The 27,275-nt window shown below is 38.3% G+C and overlaps 1 protein-coding gene across 5 annotated transcripts in view; it reads right to left on the bottom strand.

Moving 5' to 3' along the window:
• The window catches only part of CTNND2 (catenin delta 2), a 630,539-nt gene that overhangs the window by 85,571 nt on the left and 517,693 nt on the right, over positions 1-27,275 (bottom strand). For all 5 annotated transcript variants that reach the window (XM_088170959.1, XM_088170931.1, XM_088170938.1 and 2 more), the window contains 2 exons: positions 13,132-13,249; positions 9,905-10,090 (listed from right to left, as the gene is read on the bottom strand). In XM_088170959.1, the coding sequence (XP_088027085.1) occupies positions 9,905-10,090; positions 13,132-13,249 (304 nt within the window). The remainder of the gene's footprint in view (positions 1-9,904; positions 10,091-13,131; positions 13,250-27,275) is intronic.

Genomic DNA, 27,275 nt, shown 5'->3' with positions numbered 1-27,275 from the left:
AGCCAGCCAGCTGTGGTGGGAGACTCCAGTGCAATTGGTAGAACCAGCTCTCACAAAACACACTGATCCTCTCATCACATACAGAGTTTTGCCATGAAAAACAACCCAAGTCTGAGATCCAAAATGTGCAATATTTAAACCTGAACAGTGGGTTACTGCACAAAACCCAGTCTTGCCAGAAAGAAATACTTTATTACAGGAGGACAGGGATTCTCCTCTCCAGTGGAGCACACACTTGCACCTATGTATAAAACATCTAAAAGGAAAATACACAGACTTTCTTTTTGCCTTTTAAACAAAAGTAGGATGTAGAATGCACTTTCAATAAAACTTTAGATGGAAATATACTCCTATATTTATTGTATTTTTTTTTGTTTTGTACAGATAAAGAGATTTTAATAATTCATGGCACTAGTGCCACTGTTAGGAACAAGCCTTAACTTTTTTATAAAATATCTTTTCTAACACCTCTGACATGTCCACATTGCATAATACAATAAAAGTAAACCTTTTAGTACCTTGGGCTAGAGATTACTGTGTCTATATAAAAAAAAAATCTGTATCACAACATTAAACATCTACTAAACATACAAATATAGCATAAGTCAAATTAACTCCTTGTTTAAATCTGCAACAGTTAATTTAACTCATTATGAATGTACAATTGTACTTGTACTGGGAAAGACCTAGAACCTCTTGTTTTCAGGAAGTATCAATCATAATTTTATTTAAACTAACTTCAAAAATAAAATACATATATATTAAGGGACAATCAATCAAATCTTCCCTAATAACAACTAACCCAATTTCAACAAGGTTTTGTGTGATTAATACCTCTAGGAATGAAACTCGCTATTTTTTTGTAAATTAAAGCAAACAAACACCAAAGTGGAAAGCTAGAGAAACCATTTCATACACATGAGCAGTTACCAAAAAAGCAGAAAGCAGCTCAGATGTGAAACTCACTACACTGGACAAATGTTACCATAGTTTAAAAGAACTGGAATAGCAATGCCCAGTGATGGTTGAGAAAGTAGAGGACAAATGTGTTCTAGGGAAACAATGCCTTCACATGACACTGTTATGGGGCTGTGTCTTTGAAATTTTTAATAAATTTCTGCCTTTAAACCAATAGCTTGTTTTCAGTGCATGTGACTCGGTTCTTCTTTTTCCTCCTTATAAATCAGCCTTGCCAGAAATGAGTTCTTTCCAGCTCATAAAAAATACATTAAAGCCTGCTTCTTATTTTAACTCTCAGAATTCAATCATTCACACTGTCAGATTTTTTTGGAAAACAAATTAGAGACATATCTTACAGGTCAAATCTGACCTCACACGAGGTTTAGGTTTTGTACCTTAGTAAGTCCACTAATGAACAACTTGAGATGTCCAAGGGTAGCAGTTCAAGTCTTTACTTGTCTCATTCTAACTTGCACAAATTACGCATTATGCAACTGAAGAGTGTTATTTCAAGGACAAAGCACATCAAATGTATCAGATCTACCTGTATGAGGGGGGGTATATGCCTATATGGGGGTACAATTTTATTCTTCTGCTCAGCTACTTACACTGTTATGATCCCAAGGACTACTGAAAATCAGCTGATATAAATAGAGCCCTATATACATGTTCATGCTGTGCTGGTACATATAAAGCACTAGAAATGATCTAGCAGATAAATTAATATTTAATGTTGTTTTGCCATTCTGCCCAGTAATGAGAAAACATTAAAAAAAAGAAAGGAGACAAATTACTGCATTTTCCTGCCCTTCTTGCAACTCACTTTCAGCATGATTGCATTAATTTATCACCAACTGTGAGGGAAGACCTTCTTCCCAAGATGCTGTGATGCCTCAGAGTCCCTGTAATAATGAGGAAAATCTTTACCACACATACATGTGCAGTGAAAGCATAGGAAATTCAGTGACCCCGGAAAATGTCCTGTACTGCTCTTCAGATGCAGTGTGTGCCCAGAGCACCTGTGTGGCTGCACAGGAGGGTGTGGCTGTTCACCACTCCGTGCTGGTTTGGCTGGGGTAATTACCTTTACAGTCGTTGCTGTGGGGCCACGTTTTGGATTTGTGCTGGAAACAGGGTTGATAACCCAGGGATGTTTTAAGTCACTGCTGAGAACACTGACACAGCCTCTTAGGCTCCTCATCCCACCCCACCAGTAAGGAGAATGGGGATGCAGAGTTGGGAGGGAATACAATCAGGACATCTGACCCCAGCTGACCAAGGGGACATTCCATACTACATGGTGTCATGCTCAGAATATAAAGCTATGGGGAAGCAGAAAGGGGGGAGACACTCGGAGGGATGGCGTTTGTTTACCCAAATCATTGTTATGCACGATGGAGACCTGCTTTCCACGGGATGGCTGAAGATGGGAAGTGTTCATGCCTGCCCATGGGAAATGGTGAATGAATTCCTTCCTTTGCTTTGCTTTGCTTGCATGTAGGGCTTTTGCTTTCCCTAATCAACTGCTTCTACCTCAACCCACGTGTTTTCTCACTTTCACTCTTCCTCGCCTCACCCACTGAGTGAGTGGCTGTGTGGGTTTGGCTGCTGACTGGGGTTAAACCACGACATCTACTGTGCCTGGGGCAGCCTCTTCACTGTAGGGCTTAGTGGCTTCTGGTGTCTTTTGTGTAGCTGAGACCAGGGCCTGAATCTGTACAGCCCAACTGTTGCAGGGCATGCAGAACTGACACAAGTAAGCAAAGAAGCTATTGCAAAGGAAATTTGCTTGATCTTCATTCATTTTATATTTCATAAACATCAATTGCCTGAGGAAAAAAAAATATATTTGGCCTCTAGTGGTATTAGAGTCCATATCTAAAATAATGGTTAAGGCATGGTGGCAGAAGTTGCTTTGCAGTTTGCATTGCTAAATATTAATGAGCTGAGGCAGCATCCTCACCCAGTAAACACCTCCCCTCAGTAAATAACTGGAAGAGTTACTGTACTGTTGCAGCCCATCAGGAATGATCAGGAAGGTCTATCTGAAATAGACTGAGGTTGCAGTAGCAGCCTCTGAAAAAGAGACCAACATGCAATTATTCTTCCTAGCTTATACTGAGAAGAAAAAAAAAGTCATAAACAAATACTCCTTCCAGGCTTCCCTCCTTCAGCTGAAATTACCCACATATATTGTGGTTGAAGCTGACAAACTGCTTGTTACGTGGGTGAGATACAAATCTCTCATTTCCCGATACTGGTATAAAAAAAAGGATGAAACTCAAGAAAAATAAAAAGCCAAATACCAAGATCTTTTAAGAACAACAGACTTTTGATAGTAAGAGTACTCTAATAAAATTTCCAAATTTTCAAAATTTTAAGGAGAAGAGAAAAAGATCATTCATTGAGATGCTCTCCTGTGCTGCACAATAATTATCTTCTACCACCTTTCTAATTTTAATGAAAGTAAATCCATATTTATAGTGCAATTGTACTAAATACCTGGGAAGGCTTCAACTTAGCAAAAGAAGGACACTGCAGATTCTGGGATTTGTATTAACCTTAAATTGGTGGGGTTTGCTTTTATATATGTATCACATGACAATAGGTATTCCTGTGATAACAAAACAAGAGTGTTTTATTTTAATTTATTACGTATGAATACCTCCTTTCCCCCAGTCTGTACAAAAAATTAAAACAATTCTAGGAAATTGTCTAGGGAAAATTAAAACAAACCCCAGGAATTCCTAAAAACATCTAGACTCCTCTCCAGTGATCCTAGGCATTTGGGAAAGTGCTGGGAAGGATAAGGATTTGACAGGAAGGTTTCACAGATATGTATGTATAACAGAAAGATCTTTGAATGTAGAATCTGAAGAAGGAATAGAAATGATAGCAAGTTTTGAGATAGAAGAAAAGAATTGCTGAGCCAGTCTTACTGGGTAACTAGAAGGCAAAGAGCAAGTGGGTTGGAAGGGGCTTTTATGACTTAGTGCAAAGGATAAATCCACCTCAAACAAAAGATGTTTTTACCAAGCAAAAAGATTTTCACAGGCAAACAAGAAAGCCCATGTTGCAAGCAGAGAAAAGATCTCAGAATTTTCCAGTGCAAGAAAACTGAAAAAGAACTTCTAGCTTAAACTGTAACATACTAATCTTTTGTGATTGGGAAATAGTAACACGAATCTGGTAATATTAGGATAGCTACAGGTAATAGTAAAGGTATTGATTGGTTGTCATGTATTAAGATGCCCTGTAATGAAAAGCATAAAATATATTGTAACCAGAACTAGAGAAGCTTCAGACGAACCCACAGCTGTGGCTGAAAAGGCTGTGGGCTGGGCTCTTGTCACTCATGGCCCGTGAATTGCTCTATCATTTGGATACAATAAATAGCATTTTAAAGAGCCGCCTGGAGCCCTGCATCCCTCATTTTGGCTCTTACAGGATAGTCTGATAACACTGTAGTTATGCTCCTTGAAGAAGCAGTGACAAAATTAATATAAGCAATTACACAGTGCTTAGCAAAAGCATTTCTGAAATGCCAAAGACTTAACAGGCCACCTAAGAAGACAGTGGTATTTCATCCTGCATGTCTTAGTGGCTGTAAGAGTCTCTGCCAGCTCTTCCTAGACACGTCAGTCCAGTAACATCTTTTGGACACTTTTGTCCAAGAGGTGAATTGGGCAATGCTGTCAAGAGCAGAGATCAGAAATTCAGCAACAAAAATACACCAAAGTCAAAGAGCTCGATTTCAGAATCCATGCACCTGACACTAAGCAGGCAGGAATACCACTGTTTACATCAAGTCAAACTTCAGTTTAGATATCCAGGCCTAAATAAAGGTGGTAAATATGAATGCAGGTGTTAACTGACACAGAGACTACCAGAGAACGGTGGGAGAGAGCAGAGCTCATTGCATAAATAATGGTACCCTTCCTAGTTTGATGCAACAACATTTACAATTATAGAAAAGGCGTTTGAAATGCTTTCAAAACATTTCAATGTATGAATCATTATAATTAATCTCAGATGTTAATAAATTTAAATTGTACTTTACATTATACATTACACTCTTAAAATAATTGTGAATGCCTTTATTAAACTTTTTTTAATATTATGCTTCACTAAGAAAAAAAAATTATTTTAGTTTGAGCATTTTCTCTTTGCTTAAAAACAGACCCTTCCCAAATGAAGGGGGATGTACTTAAAGTCAGGAAAACAGTCCTTGGCATGTCACTGCATGCTCTTCTTCTCTCCACAGAAAGCTGAAGCTAACTGGCTTTGCAGTATATTCCACAAACTGACAAATACAAATTATATTTAATAACCCTGCAGTTTTGACTTTGAAAACAAATTGGCCATACATGACACTGAGAGGCTCACAGAGTATCTGGGAAGATGCTGTGTAGGCAAGCAAGAAAGTAGAAATGGTTTTCAAAAAGCTCTGTAAGGAATTGCTCAGGATAGTTGATTATTGCTACTCAGCATTCGATTTAACCACCTTGTGCAAGGCAAGGAAGCAACAAGTGGAAATAATATTTTTTCTGAGCAAGGACGTAATGGCAACATGGCCTTTCATCCATAATCACAGTTCAAATTGTTGGTTAAACCCAGGAGCTGCCACCATTTCTCTGTTTCTGTGCTTATTAGCTTGGCATGTCTTGGCAGACTACGAAGCATACTTGGTAAAACAGTGGTCTCATGACATGCAAAGACGTATCTGGCAGGTTTATTTTTTATGCTTTTTGAAATATTATTGCCTTAAACCTGCTATTTCACCTACATTGAAGAATTTATAGGCCATTTAGTAAGCATGCTAAAGAGGTGTGCCAGTCAATTCTTAATGATATATAACTTGAAATATTGCTGTTATACCTTAAGGCTCCTGACAGAAGGTGAAAAAGGTCAGGCTCATTTCAGAAGTGTCACTTCCAATCAAAAAAAAGACTTTGGGCTAGATTCTGGTTTGACAAGAATGATCACAGATGGGAAACTCGAGATGAGCATGAAGCCCAAGAAGTCAACCTGTTTGTCTTAGGGAAAAAAGGAAAATAAATGAAATTGTGCCACATGTATACATAATGGGCTGCATAACAAGAAATAAAATAAGGATTAATGACAGCTCCCTGGCAGTCTTTTTTTTTTCAACTGAATTTGGAATATACACCTGATTTGCCTTAACTGCTTTTTGTCATAATCCTTGTTTCTCACACAGCTCAAGGAATAAACCTGTTGGCAGCAGTGAGCATGCCAGCAGCATGAACAACATTTTCAGGAGTGGAAGAATCAGTTCCCATTTGAAGACTGACATAGTACAAGGCAGAGAGATTGATGTCTGCAAGGTCCTAGTCAGAGATGAAGGGGTCTGTGGCTGGAGAGCTTATTGGGGTAAGGGTTCAATACCAGCTGATCACAGGTAAGCAGCAGAGAAAAACTAACAAAACAGCAGAGAATTACAGTCCTAGAGGTTTGAGACTGAAGTCAGGTGAGTTTCTGAGGCCTTAACAGAAGTTTGTCTATGTTTCCATAGATAAAACCAGTGCTATACCTAGATTTTATCACAAACCTTCAGAAGCTTTGGGCCTCTTCTAACATTCAATTTGTGTGACAAAGCAGATGCCTCAGGAACCCCTCTCAGCTCTGGTGAAATGACTGTGGGCTCTTTTTACACCACCCACCTTTATTCTGAAATGTGGAGAACACTTGTTTCCTGTGATCCTAAGGGAACTCTTTAAATAAAGTAATTTGAAAAGTGTCATTAGACCTATGATCGGAACAAAGACACATCTCTTAATTGATTCCAAGATGTACAGAAGTTGCCATTATAACAACTGACAGACAACTGATATCATTAATAAATTCCAGTTTGTTCTTGAAAGGCCTTTGAAAGTAGCCACATCTTATACTACCACTCAATTCTGTTCTTTCCTTCAAGTAACTTACATGTGACTACAACTGAAACATGACTTAGAAAAAACTGGGATACTTGCTCCCTAAATCATAAAACAAAGAAATTAACTTGTACTTTCATTATAGAGAAAACCCATGAGAAAGTGACTTTAATATCAAGTTTCTACTGTTTTATGGCTTAAGAAACAAACTCCCCTGTTCCGTGAGGAATTCTTTTTTAAGTATGAAAAACTGCATCTTCACCCACATCCTTTGTCTAAAATGATGTATCTGTTTTTCTTCTGCAACTACAATAGTTTTCCTACTATTTATTTTACTAATACTTTTATCCAAAAATTAAAGACTAACTCATAAATGCACAAATGGAGTACAAGAAAATACACATAATAATGAAGAAATTAAGTTACAGTGATAGTGTAATAGGAAAATTTCAAAATTGCATTCACTAAAATCTGAACATTTTTTTCTCCGCACTGTTTTGTGTATCTTATCTTCTGAGAAAGACTGAAACAGAAACTTTGTTATTCAAAAACCCCATGCACTGCCAAAAAAATCAAAAATACCTATACCTTGAACACATATTTTCTGAGGACCTAAAATATAGCAACCATAGACTGGATACAATTCCCTGGTACTGAGGTGTCACAACAGACACAGATGTGCCTGCGCCCTGTGCTTTCCCCAAAAAGATAAAACTCTCAAGCATTAAAGGAACCATGAAGACAAAAAAAAAGAAAGAACAGATCTTCTTACACAAATGGACAATTGTGTCCACACTGGACAAGTGCCTCTGAACATACTGCTGTACTTATTTTTGCAAAATAAATGGAAAAAAAAGTTACATTTACCCTTAATCACAGCTGGAGTTATTTTATGCTACTGATATAAATGTGGTTACATGAAAAATACTGCTTTTTTTTTTTTTTTTTCCATTTTTGACGGTAAGTTGGGAAAGCTGTTTCTGGCACAGTGATCTTGCTGCTATTGTTTTTAGTAGCACTCTAGTTAACTTGATAATATATTAATTTGATAATATACTTCAAATCATTTGGAATGTTCAACAACAGTTGAAGATTATGGGATGAAAATAACCTGCAGAAGGCTCACAAGGCCCCCTTAAAATTCCTGAAGCGAATATCCACATGTGAGAACTTGAATATAGCAAGATGAAGTAGGATGTCTGGAATTAAAGGAAATTAGATTAAAGAAGAAAACACCATTAGGAAAATGTTTCTAATACTAGTAATACATAGCAGTCCTGTGCACAACAGAGTAATTTCTGGAAAGAGTAAATTTATGTCCTTGCCACAGAAAAGCCTAGTGATTATAAACCTGAAAATAAGTGTGTAGTTTTATTATTCTTTGGATTTTAAAAAATTATGTAAAACTGTTCCATGAGGCCAACACTAACAGCTCTGAGAAGACCTTCACGATGCAACATGCTGATAATGAGCACTCATAGAAACAGACAAAAGATATCTAGAAGCAGGCAAAAGCATGTACACTGTAAAGGTAATCGGCCAAAAGAGCTCAGTTCTTTGGCCTGGAGGAGGAAAAAACAGTTTTTAAGGGAACTGTTAAAGTACAGAGAAGCCCTGTGGAAATACTGAAAGAGTCAACAGTACAGAGTCAAAACTATGAATCTGAGATCCAAACGTCACAGAAGAAACAGAAGAGGAAGACTTAAAAAATACTTTAGATAGTGTGTGTGCATGTGTTAGTAAACAGAGCATCAAAGAGCAAGCCGAGTTGCACTGTGATGCATTCATACCCAGACATGCTATTTTTTGCTCCTGCACTTTGAGTAACTGCAAGCACAGTATGTGAGAACTGTTAATTCAGTAACAGGGATGATGACTACTTTATCAGGTAAAATTAGTTTGCTTTGACACTTTTAATCTCACTGTAGCCTAACAACAATCCCAACAAAAGACCATAATAAATTCAAGTTATCTGATGATGGAGTGTTTAATCACAAAAGTAGATGAAATTAGTCTTAAAAGTCATGAGTGCTGCATTTTTCAGTATCCAAGTTTTAGCTTAGTAATGTTGCTATAACTTTTCCACATTAATACAATTTGGCTCTAGGAACTCAGGAATATTTTTAGTACTGGTTTACATCATTTATTCAAATACCCTGTGCACTTAATTGCTTACTCAAATAAGTATTTTCTTTGAGAAATCTGAAACAGAAATAAACTACAATGCAAAAAAGTGACTATGTGTAGGAAGAGGTAGAAAAACTTACTGCTGCCAGCACAGGCTGTCTGAAAAAGCCCATAAATCAGTAGCCATTCTTAATGCTATTTGCTGTGTGTACTGATACAACAGTGTCTTTCTCTGAGACATAATTCTCAGCATTCCCCAAATTTTAAGTTCTTAGTGGGATAAAAAAGGAGATAAATACACTTTAAAAATGAACCCACCCAAAATTATAACCTGTCAAATAACTTGAGGAAGCAATGAAGAACTCTGCTTTTCAATTTTACTTCGGTAACAACATATATCAAAATATATCAAATATAATATATAATATCAAAATACGAACGCTTTTTTAAATGTTCACTAGTATTACTTGAAACTGTACAGTTTTCTCTCAATGTGTAAAGACATGGTACAAGACTAACTTTGAAGTAAGTGAATGTATATATACAAGCCTGGTGTTTGTATGCATCAAAGCCTTTCTAAACACATGTGGCTCTGTGGAAGTAGAGTGTAAAGTATATGCAGATTACACTTTTCAGGAGAAATGGCTTCCTTTCAAAGAACATTTTATGGTACTTATGGCATTTAGAGAGTACCCATGACTACAGTTTCCAGGTGCACCACATAATGTACAATTTCTCAAGCAAACATATTTCATTACTTCAGAGCTATATTCTGCTTAAATCTCTCAGCTAATTAACAAGGGCAACAGTTTTGTATATTATGCGTCATGCATTTAATTTCTAATACAGTGCATTAATTATTTATATTTTAAATGATGGGCACTTCAACTACTCACAGCACAGATGCAAATAACTTTTATTACCTGGTCTTGTGATTTCTTTTTCTTCTTCTTCTTCCCCCAGCACCCTGAACTCTCTGCGTCTTTTCCATTGGCATCACCACAGAGTAATCCATCAAGTTCATCTGTTCCCATCTGCTGTCCCTGAGATGTTTCTGCAGCTAGCCTGTATGAGAGGTTCCTCAAAATGCACACACAGTTTTCAACGGTCTGAAAAGTATGACAAAAAAGAAAAATACAGAAAACAAAACCAGAAAAAGATTAAAATCCTCCCCTTGCTCACTCTGAATATGAAGCAGAAGGTATTTCATCTATCTTTGCATGTGCATTTTCCCAGCACAATTCCTATGTGCACATTTCTAAGTGCTCTCCAGGTAATCATAGATTAAGAGATTCAGAAATTTTTATGGTAACAAATTAGTAGTCTGGAAAATACTTTTCTGGGAGTTTTTTAATTGTTGTTCTGAATTTCACACCGGAGCTCCATGTGAAACAGATGTCGAGATAAAAAGTGATCAAGAGAACCTGAACACTCCAAATGTCAAAAAAATCTCACCTCAGTGAATAGAAAATGTGACAAACAGAAAATGGCAATAGATTTTGGGTTTTGTCCTTTTAAAACCAGAAATAACCTTATTTTTCTGGCAAAAATTCTATGTAAATTGCCATAAAATTGGGATCTGAGCTCCATTTCACAAGTACTTGTAGCATGAACATACGATGTTTCTCCAGTCCCAGAACTAGGACTAGAAATTTGTCTTGCTGCTTTTACTGCTTCTAGCCAGGCTGCAGACAGATACCTTGTATGTAGCCTTTCCCTTTCATCCATTTATCCCCCTAATAGGTTGTGCCTTCTGCAGAAGATGCAAGCAGGAATCCATAAATGGATGAGACCCAGTGGAGGAAAATTCTCTTGTAATTCAACCTAATTTCTCCAAGTCTAAAAGAAGTTCAGTTTAGATGTGAAACCTACTCATTGAGTTGGTTCAATTTGCTTTGATTATCCCTAATAAGAAGGATATGAGCTTAATTTTCTGCACACAAGGAAAGCATGGTTAAAAAAAGCCATTCTCTATCTACTTTATTTATTTCAACTGTTCCTAATGCTCCATGGAGATAAAAAGCAATAGCCACTACATCCCAGCTCTTTTGCTCCATTAACCCAGAATGGAATGACTGTGAGGCCTTCAGCTCTATCATATTCTGCCATATTCACCAGCGAGGCAAACAGATGGGGCTTCATTTACTTTCATGAACGGCATGAGCTTCTGCCAGGTATGCATTCAGCACACGTTTTTTGTGATGACACGAAGTTCCAGAGGCGATACCAAATTCAAATTGATCTATACAGGAGTATTTCTATATCTAATTTTTAACATAGATGAAATGTCACAAATTTGCAATACACTTGTACTAATTTGAAATTTCTGAACTATATAAATACATGTAGAAATATGTATGCGTTGTGTGTGTGTGTCTGCATCTAGAAAGCGTTCTTAGTGCATCATTCGCAGCTGAAAGCTTTGCAAACATCAGTTTGCTTTGCAAACATCACATTCATTTTTTAAAGTTTGCTGCCTCTGATTTTTTTTTTAACATGAATTTTATTCAATTTTGTTATAGCATGCTGAAGTTGAATCTTTGCATTTGTTGATTAGAATACTAAGCTTTAATTTTCCTTTTCACAAATCATAGTTTTTGTATTTAAAATACTCATTTTGTGGAAAACATAAGCTGAATCCCTCACAAGGGCAAGGTTACCTTAAACTAAAAATTGATAAGCAAACTTCCAAGGCTCAAATGCAACCAGCACCTTCTCTGTTAAGGTGAACTCCTACAAGCCAAGAAAGATGTTTCTTACCACTCAACTGGATAGACTTCACTCTTCCTCGACTTTCCAGGATCCTTTATTCTGTTTTCAGTGTCATCATAAGGGGGCTAAGAAGAAGTTCACTATATTTTCTACTCTAGCTACATTTAAGCTCCTCTAAAGCTAATGAAACACTCCTGTGTTTGGGGGCTGCTCTGCAGGAAGTGTCTGGGTGCGGCAGTGGGGGCTGCGACAGCCAAGTTTGCCCCAAACCCTGCTGCCAGGTGTTGTGCCTGCCCTTGTGGGTGGATGTCCTCTGAGCATACCTCTACTAAACTTCTATTAATGGAAAATTGATTACAGGCTAATGGGTTGTGGGATTTTGGGGTGTTTTGAGGGTTTTTTGGTTTCTTCATTTTTGGTTTCTTTTTTTTAAAAAAAACAAAGTCATGCTGTTAACCCAGCACCTCATGCCATGAACCTCTCCTTAATTCCTTTCTCTGTACCCTGAATTCACAGGCAAATTTCATCTATTTGATTCAGGTAGTGACCAGAGACTCCTGGACATTATTCCTTTCAAATCAATAAACCTATGGGGGTCCACAGACAACTCTGTGAAGTATTATTTGGCAATACAAACCCAGTGGGCTTTAAAACCTTGCTGCATAAAAGGCTGCTCTCCTGCAATTCCTAGGGGTTTGCAAATGGACCAAGGCTGTCCTAGAGCAGCAACTGTAGTTAATTTAGCACAGTATACTGAAAGCAAAAGAAACAGGCCTTTTCCTTCTCTGGAATACTTCAATGCATTACAAATCTTCAATTTGTAAATGCTTGGAGTCTTTTTAATTAGAGAGTGCCTTTCACCTCTGGTGAAGCTTGTTCATATACTAGGATTTTAAGAGAAGTAAAGTTGACATAATGAGGCATCTAACACAGTTGTTATTGAAAGCATTCATTGATCCTCTTCAAAGAAGAAATAATGTCAGTTTTACTGCAAAACTGCCTACTAATTGCCCTTTTTTTTCTTTTTGCTTGTTTGCCTTCTAAGCCTACCTCACTCTTACTAGCTCTCTCTCATACTGGGTACTGAAAATCAATTTTAAGGTGAAACTGGCAGAGCAATGTAAGGAACTTTACATGGAAAAGGATATATTTGCTCTTCTTAAACGAGTATCATATTTTCTACTTCAATAATTCAATGGAGAGGATGACATGCTTACCTGTGCACACTACACAGGTAGACACAAATACAACGCTTAGCACACTAAAATAAACAGCTCAGCAGAAAAAAAGAAGAAGGAAAAAATGGGCTAAATTATGCTTTGCTAAGACATTCCTCACAATGCATTAAAAAAAGAGTATCGTGAAAAGATTGTCTCTTTACAGTCCCCATGTACCCTGAATACCTGGATTTGCTGCTGAAAAGACAAAGACGACAAACCTTACTATCAATTTCACTGCTCCCCAGAGCAGACTGGATCACGTACAGCAATGCATCTGTCAGGCCGTCACACTCCCTCATTCTTCTGCGGGCCTCCTCTCCAGCAGAGCTGACATTCCTGCAAGGCAACAGCAAGGGTCACGATCTCCACGGCTCCCTGCCCACCGCCCCGCCTGAAACCTTCTCACAGTTCACATCCAGATAAAACACACGTTTTCTTTCTTCCTCTCATCAGTTCAGAGCTGTGAATAATGGAGACAGCTGCGAATGAGCTCAGGAAATGTAACGCAGAGGGGAACAAATGGAAGACATCAGGTCCTCCACAGGATGGGGCTGAGTGGCCAAGCAGCATGCGCCCACCTGCATGGGGAGACTCATGGCCTCATAGAATTTGGAGAAGGGCTGATAATTTCCTTCCTTCCTTCCTTCCTTCCTTCCTTCCTTCCTTCCTTCCTTCCTTCCTTCCTTCCTTCCTTCCTTCCTTCCTTCCTTCCTTCCTTCCTTCCTTCCTTCCTTCCTTCCTTCCTTCCTTCCTTCCTTCCTTCCTTCCTTCCTTCCTTCCTTCCTTCCTTCCTTCCTTCCTTCCTTCCTTCCTTCCTTCCTTCCTCCCTCCCTCCCTTCCTCCCTTCCTCCCTTCCTCCCTCCCTCCCTTCCTCCCTTCCTCCCTCCCTCCCTTCTTGAAAGCATTTTAAAAATGTGCATATGTACATATAAATCAGAATTTTAAAAGTCTAGAGGTTTTGCCAAATACATCTCTTAGGAAATGAAGAGCCCAGTAGTTAGGGCTCTTAACCCAAGAGTAAAATATTATCAGAGCATAATATAAAACACCTGCTGTTACTTGCTTCTCATTTTACATGAGTGTTTCCTTCTCTCTTTCATTTTGAAAGAACATTAATGCCTCAATCTTCTCTTTATGTAGTTTATTTTACATTGCAAAATTTAAGGCCTTGGATTATTATAATAATATTGTAATTCTTGTGTTCCTTAGATGCGGCCAGAGGGCCTTCTGAACACATTCATACAAATCCAATTAAAATAAAATTCACTGCGTAACATATTATGCCATAAAGTTCAAAGTATTGATACACAAAGAAAAATATGTATGAATGAGCATATACAAACAGAATCTATATTTGCCAATATCAAGTCTCCCAAAGAAAAACTGCATGCAAATTTGCATGGCAGGTTTGATTTGGAAATGGGTGAATTATCAATCTCAAGAATGGGATAAAACTTTTCACAGTCTCATTCAGTACGGGAGAACAACCCTTTGCTGAGGTGGCTCTCTGTAGCTCTTCTCTCCCTACTACTAAAGTTTATACAAAGAAAGAACATAAAAAGCACACACACCAGACCTATGTATTTAATGCTAATATGTGGAAATAGAAGGGGAGGACATTGGCCCTTGAATTTGGGAAGAAGGAAGGCACTTTCTGTATTTCATACCATTTTCAATGACCTTTGCATTAAACATGGGAAAAGCACAGGAATCCTGGAAAGGGGAAAGAATTTCAGATGGAAAAAGATGAGAGGACTTAGGGCTAGGTTTCCTTTCAATCCCTTTTCTGCTCTATCTACCTCATCCTATTCTGCCTCCTTGTTATCTAAAAACAAAATCTTTTCCATTCCCCCAAAACAACAAAAAGTCTTATAACTGGACAATCCCCCAGTCCCTCCAATGCAGGTTCCTAATTGACTTTGCCCCCTAAACATATATGATTTACCATCTATACTTGCATCCCCACACAGTCCTAATTAGTGCTGCTCTGCCACACACAGACTAGCCCAATTAATTCAATACTGTTCCCTTCACCTCAGCAGACAGCTTGACAGAAACCATAAAGACCTGGAGCGCTGGAATGAATTCTTGTATCTCTCTAGCAAACAAATTCACTCTCCTCGAAATCTGTCATTTTTTGCCACATTACACATCAGAAGCCTGCCCTTCACAACAGCTTGCAAGTTTTGTGTTTTCTGGTTCCTCTGGTCTCTGAACTCCAACGCTTCTTCCTCTATCTCTCTGCTGCTATGAGATCAGCAGGTGAGGGGTTTTCCTCCAGTTCATGGGGGAACTTTCTTCTGTAATCTAGGAAGTAGGGTCTGGACAACAATTGGAAAAACTCTCTCCCTTCGAAGCGATGGAAACTTCTGACTTACCTTCATGTGGCAGAAATAAGAAGGTAAAACATAGAGTGTGCTTTTACCCAAACAGTGCCTGTGCCTTATATTTGCAGGGCTGGGGACTCCACCTGAAGTAGAGTAGACCACCCCCTTTTAAAGGCAAGAGCTCCACTGATATTCCAAAAGGGCAGAATATGTAGGAAAAGCAGCATCATGGACTGGAAAAGTGCACTGTGGGGTATATAGTGAGGACAAGAAGGATTATTCAATTTCTACCTGAAATTTCATTCTCTTACCCTCTAGGCAGATAGAGGTAGATAGATAAACATAGATGGAGAGAGGGCATTGAGGCACTGGTACAGGTAACCCAAAGAAGTTATGGATGTCCCACTCCCTGCTAGTGCTCAAGGCCAGGCTGTATGGGGCTTTGACCAATCTGGTATAGTGGAAGATGTTGCTGTCCATGGTAAGGTGTTTAAATTCAATAGTCCTTAAGATGCCTTCCAACCCAAACTATTTTATGATCCAACGACTCTATGATGAAGAAAGAAAGTTGTATCCAGCCCTACAAGAGCAACTGCACAAATTGTAATAGGAGGATGCCGAAGAAGAGTTCTCAGGACAGCTTTGCACCTTTTTTTGCACCACTATGAAAAGAAAAGCTGAAATATTCCTGAATCCTTTTAAACAGAGATAGATCTTCAAGTCTGTACTAGAATAATGTGTCCAGGCTTCTTTATTTTCTGCACTTGCATATACTGGGTGCAAGCTTTCAAAAGACTGATTTAGACCAGTAGAAACAGAGAGATATAGTCTCCCTGATCTCATTGAGGTGATTTTTCCTTCTCTCTATCACAGACAATTGCATGTCACCTTGACTGTCCAGAGCCTGCAGAGACTGTCAGCCTCTCAGTTCTTCTCCAAGTTCACTAGAAACTCCTCTGCACCAAGACAGCAATGTAGACAACTTTATAGTCCCTGAGCTGCGAGCTATCTGCCTCATTCATTTCCAGCAAACAAAGAATATGAGGCCTGTACACAAAGCAATGCAGACACACCAGGGGCACATCTTACACAGACAATGCATTTTCTCGCTCTGTATTGAGGAGCTGTTGAGTTGGGTTCTTCTCTTTATCATCCTTCCCCATTATGCTCCAGTTGCTCCCGTAATCAAGAAGTGGATATTCTGAATTCCCATGACTGCCTTGCCTCTTCTTACAAAAGTCACTGTTTATTTTCTGCACTAACTTGTAGCTACTACTGGCCTCCCCGAGATATGGTGAACTTATTTACATAGGAAATAGCTAAAAACCAAGACAAATCCAAACCTTGCATCAGCATTTTGGCAGAAATAATCAGTTTATTATTCCAAAAGAAATATATCCCAATATCTAGTGAGTCTCATGTCACCTCTATTGAAGAAATCACTGTTAACTGAGATCATTCACAGAGGGTCTCTACTATCACCATGCTCAGGCTACATAATTCTGCAAAAGAGAAACAAGTTCCAGATTACATGAGCTGTCAAAGAAAACATGCTGCCTCTCATTTCTCATTGTTAACTTGGACATGCTGTAGCTGTCAGTGTGGCAGGGAATAAGACATGATTTGTCATTTCTGAATTTACAGGTCATTGTGCAGATTTAAATTGGAACATTAGTAGTACCTACTGTTGGTAAGATGTCCCACTAAGTCAGTGCATACTTTTCTATGGTCATTTTCCAAACAAGTGAAACCATCTTTTCTGGATGTCTTAAAGGATGTGGAGATACAATGCACAAGTTTTCAGGGAAAAAATACTTTTCCATTCTAAATGAAGCCCAGCTTGATCACCCTGTATACTTTGATTCTTTGTGTAAACTCTACTCATGGTGTATGTGAGCCATAGACTGTCATTTTGAATCTAACAGGGCAAGGATTCCTTCAGCTTGCCATAAACCAGTAAAATGAATTTCAAAGAGAATCGAGTCACACAGGAATACCAAGAATACAGAGGGCTGAAGAACAACTCTCAGTTTAGTCAGAAGGTCCTAATTAGACCTCTAAAACCCAGCTAATGTAAACAGCTTTTTCTCAAGAGAGGAACATTAGGATAGTCAGAACAAGAGCTCAGACCCATGGCTCATCAGACTGCTTTTCTGAACAAATGGCAGATTGACTTTGCTAATTATTTAGGAACGGGAAGAGAACTAAAATAATCCAGCTTCAGTTTCACGGGAAAATGTGCCAACTATCATATCACCACCTGAAAACTATCAGCAGGCATGATCCTCCATACCTAGGGCATGTCAATCCAAGGCTCTAGAGATAGGAAGAGTGTGGTATAAAGGAGTGCACTGTGCAACATATACCTGACTCCTGTGAACCCTGGCACTTGCAGTAGTTATTCAATGCAATTATCAGGCTTTGAGGTAGGGGAAGGTGGGTAGTGCCAATCAATTTCTTTCTGCTTTAAGGTCATTTTCCATACACTCATACAAACTGTGAGAGGTTCAAAGCAATATCCTTATGAATCTAGGATAACTAAAATAATCTGCCTTATACAGGGGAGGGACTGATTTCTATGGAAAGATCATCCAGAAGGCAAGCCAGTGTGCTGAGACATGACCTCTGGATATGGGAATATTTAGCAAGCTGTTGACACTACTCCCACTGGCAGTTTTATCCATCTCAAATACAGAATTAAAGTATCTGCACCTGCTCTCCACAAGCATGCTCAGGTCATGTCAAATAGTAGGTCCTTTCCTGTAGCAGCTACCAGTCTGCAGACTGCAGATCTCATGGCAGCCATGCCAGATAATGGTTGAAAACAAATAATTTGCATTTAGCAAAGGTGAAATTGAGACAGGTATTCCTCAAAGCCCCATGATAAAAAGAGAAAGTATGTTTAATATCTAGTATATATAATATTTTTGCCTGATATAAGAGAGGACATACACAGGAAGGATAATATCCTAAATTAGGTGGAAAGCACAAGTTATCTTCGGCATGAAACTTCAGGGGCCTTCCAAGTATGTAATTATTCCAAGAAGTTTTGTGTGAGAGAGACTAATCATGAAAGCCTCAATCTTTTTCATCTTTCTACATGTTATAATAGCCACCAAAGAAGAGGTTTCTCACAGCAAGGGGGAAAGGTTTACATAAATCAAGAACTACACCAACCCCACAGATGTTATAGCAACTGTGATTATGTTTGCCTGAGGATACCTAGCAAGTGAAAAGCCCTCAGAATAATGAGCAACTGAGTTACAACTGGCACACTTAACACTTTTACTTTAATTAAAAACCCAAACAAACAAAACCCCACCCTGAAACCAGCCTCCTCTAGATGTGCTCTTTTATATGCTGCCTGTTTCTATTTCTGTCTGATTGACTGAGTATTTCTCCTTCAGGGACCAAGCCTTGTCTCGGGGCAGGCTGGCATCCCCAGTCCCATCAGAGGGTGCAGTGGTGATGATCCTCTGAGCTGGCCTGCAATGTAGCACATGATCCCCGAAGAGCTATTGCTTTTTCTGTGCACTCCCAGCTGTTTCTGTCAGCATTCAGGCTCTTTGCTGCAAGGGTCTAATACAGTGACACAGACACAAAATGAAGCAATCAACACCATGCATGTATCCATCAAGTGTGCTCAGTGCTGTCAGCAGACCCTATGTGACCATACAATTTGAGAGGCTTTTTATAGTGGAGTAGACCTCAAGTCACATTGGCTTATCTATAAGCACTCAGTACAGCCTTTGGACATGGAATAAATAGGTTAGCCATAGTAGTTCCGGTTACTATTGTAACTTTTAGACAAATTCTGATTTTTTATCATTATTTGTACACTAAGACTTTTTAAAATTATCTCTTACTGCTGAAAACTAAACTAGCTGATAAGACTAGCTATTTCTCAGGCAAAATAGGCATTTAAGCAAGGCAGTGAGACAAAACCTAAGAAAACACAAGACGGTTCATTCTTCATTATAAATAGTTTCTAAGTGTTAGGTTTTCAGTGACTATAAAATCAGCTTACAGTTTGGAAGTAAAAATAAATTAAAATAGATTTTTCAGCCACTGCCACAGATCTCCCTTTAACTTTTCCTTATTTGAATGACAGATAGTGCAGTATTACCAAAATCAGCCTTCTTAATCTATAAACCAGTTGTCAGAGTTTATCAATCCTGCATGTGGATTAAGTATAACATAAGTTTTGAGGAAAACTGTCTTATATTAATTAGAATAGCTCAACTGTAGTTAAAGAAAATCATTCTTTATCAACAAGGAATTTGGCCTAAAAGAGATAGTTCTCTCTTTGGCAACAATTTCACTTTAAAAGAATACTTTGTAATTAGACAAACATCTGACAGTCTAATGTGGATACAGTCTTGGTTATTAACCTTTCTATCAAATGCTATGACAATGTGATTTAGCTTTGATTGTTCAGTGGTACCTGTTGTTTTCAAAACATCAGAGCAATTAGCCTACCAAGTCAAGCACTCAACAGGTGCCTTTTACTGCTGTGCTTCTGCATGTCCAATCCTAAGGCTAAATGCATTGTTTTTAATGACCGCTCTGTGTGATTTGTGAACTCCTAACTCTGTGCTAGTTGATTCCTAACATCATTTTTTCCTGTTTTGATAGTTTTGCAAGATACACGATGGGAAAGCACATGAACTGAAACATCTTAAAAGAAACCGTCTCTGTAAAAACAAACCCAAAACCACTACAAATATTCTGACAAAAAATTTTGGTATGAGTTATGGTATAATCAACCATAGCCTCATCAGAAAGAAAAAAAATATTTCTAACTACCCCTCTCCTCTTTTGCTGTATTTTCATCTGATGTGCAATTCTATTTAACTACCATACACAGAATTACACATAGTGTATTGAGGGAATGTTTTAAATTATGGTATAAAAAATCTGGCCTGCATCAATTTTCTGTTTTGATATTTAGTTTCTCTGACATGTAGTATTTGGCTTCATAAAAATCACTACACTTATTAATGCTCATCTATTTATACAGCTTTTAGTACAGTACCTGTTCATTCAGTAATAGCTGAAATACTGTGTCACTTATTGCTCTTGGGAAGACCTGCTCTGGGTACAGACTTTGAAGATCATAATGGGAATAATTTAAATATGTCAACGTCAAGATACTTTTCTCCATTTACAATTGTAATGCTGCTAAATGGAGCTCTATGTGTTAAAGACTGCAAGAATGTAAATACAACACCATCAGCTTTTGATGGTCCAGCATTAAATACCAGCATTAGCTCAGGCACTTCTGTCCTACAAAACCACTGTCCAGAGGACTCTGCAGCTGTGACTCCTTGCATGGACTGAAGAGTAACAGGCCAAATTTGTGGAGGAGGATGGCACTGAGGCTACCAAATGCAGGTATCACTCCCCCCACCAGCACTCAGTGAAACACCTATGTGGTCAGTGGAAGCATGCCCTGAAGAACTATTACTGGTCTCATTCCATATTTATTTCCTGGCTACCTACTCTGGTCACCGTGAAAACTCAAAATTACTGCGTCAGATACTTCAGCATTGCAAAGTAGTCCATTTCCATTTTTCTGTTCAGCTTCTTATCTTATTCAGAACAAAACTGACCAGACATAAACGGTTTTCAATTAACCTCATTCTACCTATTGTTTATCAGGTTATTTTCTTCAAATGCTTATATATTGTTCTGTTTTGATGTACTTAATTGCCTTTCTCTACATTAACCATTCAAGGAATCTCTAAAGTATTATAATTCAGATTATTTGTACATAATTCTTATGTCTACTTTTCTTCTCCACTAAAAGATGAAACTTCTCTTTGTCCTGTTTAAGTCTGTGGGAAGGTCTTTGATTTGCATGAGCTGCCCTAGCAAAAATACTTCCACAAGACTAAAAATATTCAGTTTCATTTTTTGTAGGCAACAGTCTCAGGAAAAACTTGGCATTACAACTGCATTCTTAAGAACAATTGAAAAGAAGCAGACGAAATGCTTTGGAGTTTGGAGTGAGCATCAAATAAATATACTATCTGTAAAAGGCAGTAATTTACTGTGTCTATAATATTATTCTGAGTGTACCAGCATGCCTTACACTGCTGAGATCTCTCTATAAAATTGTTTGAATGTTATTTCTCTAATATAATTTTAGCTGTAGAGAAAAATCACTCTCCTTCAGTCAAAATTGTAACATACACAACAGCTGGAGAAAAGGATTTTCATTCATACCTAAAACTTGGAAAAGGAATTTAGCCGACTTCTCACATTGTATGAAATTTCTTGCCATCCTTTGATGTATTTGACCTTTTTTTTAATCTGAAGAACAACTAGTACTAACAAACGAAAACAAAAAGCCTTAGTTTTGACAGCTCTTCCTCCTTGACTTAATCCCAGTGTAGCTCTTGTGCTTTTCAGGAATACATGCAAGCCTCTTTTCTATACACTCAGAAATATTTCAATGCCAGAGTTGGTCATGATAAAAGTGCAACTTCAGAATCCAACACGGGGCCAAAATTCCTGATCTGCTGCCAGGTTTTACCTGAAATTGCTCAGTACTAGTGGGCACGTTCTACCTACAGAAGACATATTCTACTACAGTAACAGAAAAGGACCAGACCATTACATAAAGTTAACAGTTAATTAAAAATATAAGCATGATGCTTTTTCTAACAGACCAGTTTGCTTATTTAATGAAACTCCTAAACAACAACAACAAAAAAATCCATTAAAAAATTCACAAGTATAATTTCTGTAATCAGAAAAAAAAAATCCCAAAATCTAAGAGCAAAACCTATGAAAAACAGACTTTGGGTTATACTTTCTTAAACTTTACTTGTTAACTATCTTGCTTCTTAAAGGACTAATTTATGCATCCTTCCTCCACTTTCTCAAGTAATGATGAAGTCAATAATACCTGGTATTTGGTACCCTCTAGAGCCATTCTCTGCTCCCTTCTAATAAGGCACTTAGAATTGGGTGTCCAGCATGCTCAGAAGTCTTTGTGCAAAGAATGTCATTGCACTATCTCACAGAAGCAAAAAAGGAAGTGATTTGAAGCCCAATATCTGCATTCAAACTTTCTCAGTCATTTGAGTGTCTTGCATTCCAAGACGGGACATTTATGTCCTGTTGGCCATAAATTCTCTTAACTGATAATTATAAAAGAAAAAAGTGCTTCAATGCGTAAATTTTAGGTCCTTGTCTTGGTCTCCTTTGTGGCTCATACACACAAATGGAACAGTAAGAAGTCAGTTAGTTTCCCAGAATAAAACAGCTCGTTTAAATATCCAGTGAATAGCCTGTTACATGGAAAACAGTCTATATGCCAAATAGACCCACTGGCCACACAAATTCAGTTTAAGAGCACATGTAGTAAAAAGCCAAGTGCCACAACTGTCAAAATCCTTCTACAACATATTGCAAGAAGACAAACCTGTGATTCAGTTATAAACTCAGTAATTTTACATTTCCAAATAAACATTTTGAAAAGATGGAAGCTGAAATGGGTTGTTCTAGTTCAATGATAAAGGGATGTAAATGCGTTTCTAGGCAAACATGAAAGCTACATTTTGATAAAGAAAAAAAAAAAAGATAAATAGAGCTTATTTCAGACATAGTAACTCAGGAGAGCATCTGTATAAGGAAAAACTACTTTAAACCTTGGGATGGGATACCATGACACTATCATTTCGGGTTCTCACTCTGTTAGAACAAGCATTCTACTTGGGCTAGATGACAGTTCAGATGTGACTTTCTAGTTGTATAAATATAATGGCATTAGAAATGAATTTTGGATTCCACTTTGACCTAAGATTCTACATTTTATGCTCTGATTTTCACTTTTCTATTGGATATACTGATTTTTAAGTTGACACTGTTGTTACTAAACCAAACCAAAAGTTTCAGATGAGGTATTACAATATATTGCATATTCTTTTCATATACTTTGGTAGACACTTAAGCTCAGTAAGTCTGTTTGCCTCTGCTGTTAAGTTTGAAACATTTAAAAGCATTAGCAGTAACGCACTTCTCAGGTCTTATAAATCAAAGTATTGGAAAGTTATACTGCTGTCTTGCTTTGGTTTTAGAACTCAGTGAAAAAGATAATTGCAAAAGTAAGACTAGAAACAATGTAAGTAGCTATATTTAGCAAAGTTACCACTCTAAAAATCTTATGAATAAAGATTAGGTTCCAGAAAAACCATAAGCAATACGCAATCCTATCAACCTGGAGGAACAAACAAATAGGATCATGACTGCTCAAGTAAGATGATTCCCTTAACCTACAAAGCAATCTCCCTGTCACATCTGAGTTTCAAGTGCCTTCCTGCATCTATTTTGCAGTCTTGAAAAACCATTATCAGTGCAGCGCCTTGAGAAGAAAGGAGAGTAAATCAGCTTTGGTTGTTGACTAATCAGATGAGCACAATTAATTACAACACCAATCAGTTCATTAGATTATTAGCTTCATCTCTTTTTGATCAGCTACTTAGAAATTTTAATACAGAGGATAAGAAGTCACAAAGCAGAACACTCATTAGAGTATCAGAAGTATGAAATGCTGCTCTGAAACAAATTAAGTTACACAGCACAGCAAAGTAGAAGACAAATGCTTCTCAGCTGTGTGATTGTCCATGCTCTTAGTGAATGGACTGCTATGGACATTCCTCTGGCTGGAGTCTTTCTCCCCTACCAAACTAAAAATCTTTAGAAATGATGCTTATTTGCCATTTCTCTCTCTTCCTTGTCTAAACTAGCTATCAAGTAAGTTCTTCTACTGTCATAATCCACACGCTCTGTTACCAGCTCCTCCTTCTGGATTTTCAGTTAGGCATCTCAAAATAAATTTATTATTTGTTCATATAATTTCTTTCTAGTCACATAATTCATTAAACGATACTGTCCCTGTGAAATTGCACTTTCTTATTTCTAGAACAATTTCTACCCTCAATTTTCTATTTTTTTTAATGCTTTAACTCCATTAAAAACATCAAGATATCTATGCTGCTTTCCAGCAACAGCATCTCAGGGTGTTATGATATTCTGAGCAAAATAACTGTAAAAAAAAATCTCATTTTCACGAACTGCCTAATTGTAAAAGATACATAATGTGATGCACAATAAATAACAATTCTTACACTTTGTCCAAACATGCCTTCAGCATAAGAAATAAATATGCATGTTTGTGTCCTATTTTCATGACAGTTAAGCTGAAATTGCCAGTGAGCACCTACCTCAGATTATGTCACATCATCCTATCTCCAAACAGCTTTATGTGCACACTGAGGAATGGTGAAAGAACTGACCTTCTAGTGTGCCCTTAGGCCTAATGAGTCATTGTGCATCACTGCTGCTTGAAATAACCTGTAAAAAAGGCAGGAGATCACTCTACCACAACCCTGCTTACCCCTTCCTAGTCCATGCCATACAGAACGATGAACAAACTCTGCTATGAGCATTACTGTCAATGCTCTCTACTCCTTTGGCTGATACCCCAGGGATGGCATCTGACAACCTGCACCTTCTTCCAGAACAAACTTCTTACAAGACCCTACACTGCTCTGATGCCTGGCTCTCTCGTATGTCACAGGAACTGCTCAGGAGGCAGATATTACTTATTTTCAAAAATTTAGTTTTTCCCTTTTCATTTTAACACATACCCTTTGAATCAATTTGTTTATTCCTGTTAAACCAAATGCCAAATTCAAACTTTGCATTGGTGCCTTAAGATGCCTGTGAAACTCTTGCATGTGTAGCAGACTCTCTACTTTGTTATTTGCTTGGCCATGAAATATACTATTATCCTTCAGATATTTCACCCTCCCATCTGCAAAGATAGGCATTTAACACATTACTGCATTTGCCTCATTCTGATTCTTTCTATAAATTGCACCAAAAAACTTGTATGCTATGAAAGAAGAAGACACCTCACCCTCAACCCTTCCTCTCCTCCAAAAATACAGTTTGCAGAAGCTGTGTGTATTTGATTGAGTAAAGTTTTCTGCAGAATCAGTCTTCTTTCTCTCATGATACACCTTTGTGCATCCTATTTCCATGAAGTTTCACCTTATATAGGAGCACATGTACATAGATACGTGTTTCTTGGGCCAAGAGACAGAGTATATTGTCGTCAAGAAACCCACAATTCACCGACAATAAAAAAGAGCGGGGGAAAAAATACGATGCAAACTGAATAACCAGAAAAAGTTGAGGGCTGGTTTCAACTGCAAAGGTACTGGTACTGTGGCAAACTTCAGCCTCAGTCTCTTATTAATTATTCCTACACTGAGGAATTTCTGCATTTGTTTTTTACTCTTCAGCTGACAGATAAGAATTCCCTGAGCAAGAGATACTCAGCACTGTCAGTGCTTGCTGCCATGTGACCTGCTTTTACAACAAGCCTCACCTCTAACAGTGCTTTGTCTGCAGTGGTGCTATGCCCGGGAAAAAATTCATCCTCTGTATGCTTCGTTTGCCAGTCAGACCAAATTAGCAAAAGGATAATTACAGCTTATAAAAGGTGTCTGTTCTTTTATGAATAAACACTCATTCTAATTTTGTAATTATTATTTTACCATTCTCAGTTAATTGTCAGTTACTTGAAAACATAGCTTCCTCTGAAACAGTGCAAACACAATTCTCTGAATTACAGTAAAATTTCCTGTATTAGGTATAAAGATTACAAATTATTTAATAGAACTTAAGAAAGGTTAGTACTTACTTCCCAGTTCAGAGAAGATTTCCATTGCCAAAACCTTGCTGAAATAAATATATTAGTACCAAATACGAGCGGATTTTTTCTTCCTTTCTTAGCAGGTGGCTCTGGTAAAATGACACTCCATCAAGATAGTAAGGGTATGAATTGAGTATTACAATGTTCCAGTTCCTCGTCCTTGAGTTATCTTTCTGCCCAGAGTGGTTTGTCTCCATGTCCTTTCTCTGGACCTGCTCCATCAGATCCGTGACCTTCTGATGTTGGGGTCCCCAGAGCTGGGTGCAGCACTGCAGCTGTTGTCTCAGGAGAGCAGAGAGGTCTGGGAGAGTCACCTCCCTCGACCTCTTGGCCATGCTACTTTTGATGCAGCACAGGATACCACTCACCTTCTGGGCTGTAAGCACACACTCTTGGTTCATATCCAGCTTTCCATCCACCAGAACTGCCAAGTGTTTCTTGGCAGGGCTGCTCTCAGTGGCTTCTCCCAGTCTGCACTCACGTCTGTGATTGCCCTGACCCAGATGTGGCACCTTGCAGTTTGGCTTGTTGAACTTCATGAGGTTCTCATGGGCCCACTTCTCAAGTTTGTCCAGGTCCCCTGGATGACACCCCTTCCTTCTGTGTCAACTGCACTGCTCAGCTTCATGTCATCTGCAAATCTACTGAGGGTGCACTTGATCACTGATGTTGAATAGCACCGGCCCCAAAACAGAGCCTTGAGGGGCACCACTCATCACCACTCTCCCCCTAAAGACAGAGCCATTGCCCACAACTCTCTGTCTGAGTCCATCCAGCCAATTACTTATCCATCATGTAAAGCAGGGGTATTAGAGCAGCCTCAGCTGGGGCTCACTCTCTCTTCCCTACCGCAATCAGAATCAGACAATGACTGGGCTTTGCTGGACACAAGCCTGTATCCTTGGGCTCTGGCAGCAGGTGAGTGTGTCTCTGATCACAGCTCTGGGAACTTCTTTGCTGTATAAAAACCACACCAGGGTTTAGAGGAAGGGAAGAACTGCACACCTGCACTCCAGAAACACCCACTGGCATTAATGGGTGCCACTGAACCTTCAGGACCATTGCACTGTATGGACTCTTCTACTGGAGGAAGCTTTGGGATAGTTATCTGTATTTCATATGCAGTATTTGTCCTGTACTAACTTCCTCTGGAGACACAGGGTCTATCCTGAAAGTATTCACTGGGAGAATTACTGAGAAACAACTATTCTGCAGTTCTTTGCTTTCTGCTATTCCACAGTGTAGTCAAGTCCGTAAGACAAAACTCTTGGTTACAACAGACAAGTAGTAATCCATACTCAAC

This window comes from Sturnus vulgaris, chromosome 1 (assembly GCF_052056855.1).
Source record: "Sturnus vulgaris isolate bStuVul1 chromosome 1, bStuVul1.hap1, whole genome shotgun sequence".
Taxonomy (NCBI): domain Eukaryota; kingdom Metazoa; phylum Chordata; class Aves; order Passeriformes; family Sturnidae; genus Sturnus; species Sturnus vulgaris.
Note: the sequence above shows the minus strand (reverse complement) of the source record. Positions and strands in the feature narration are given on the sequence as shown.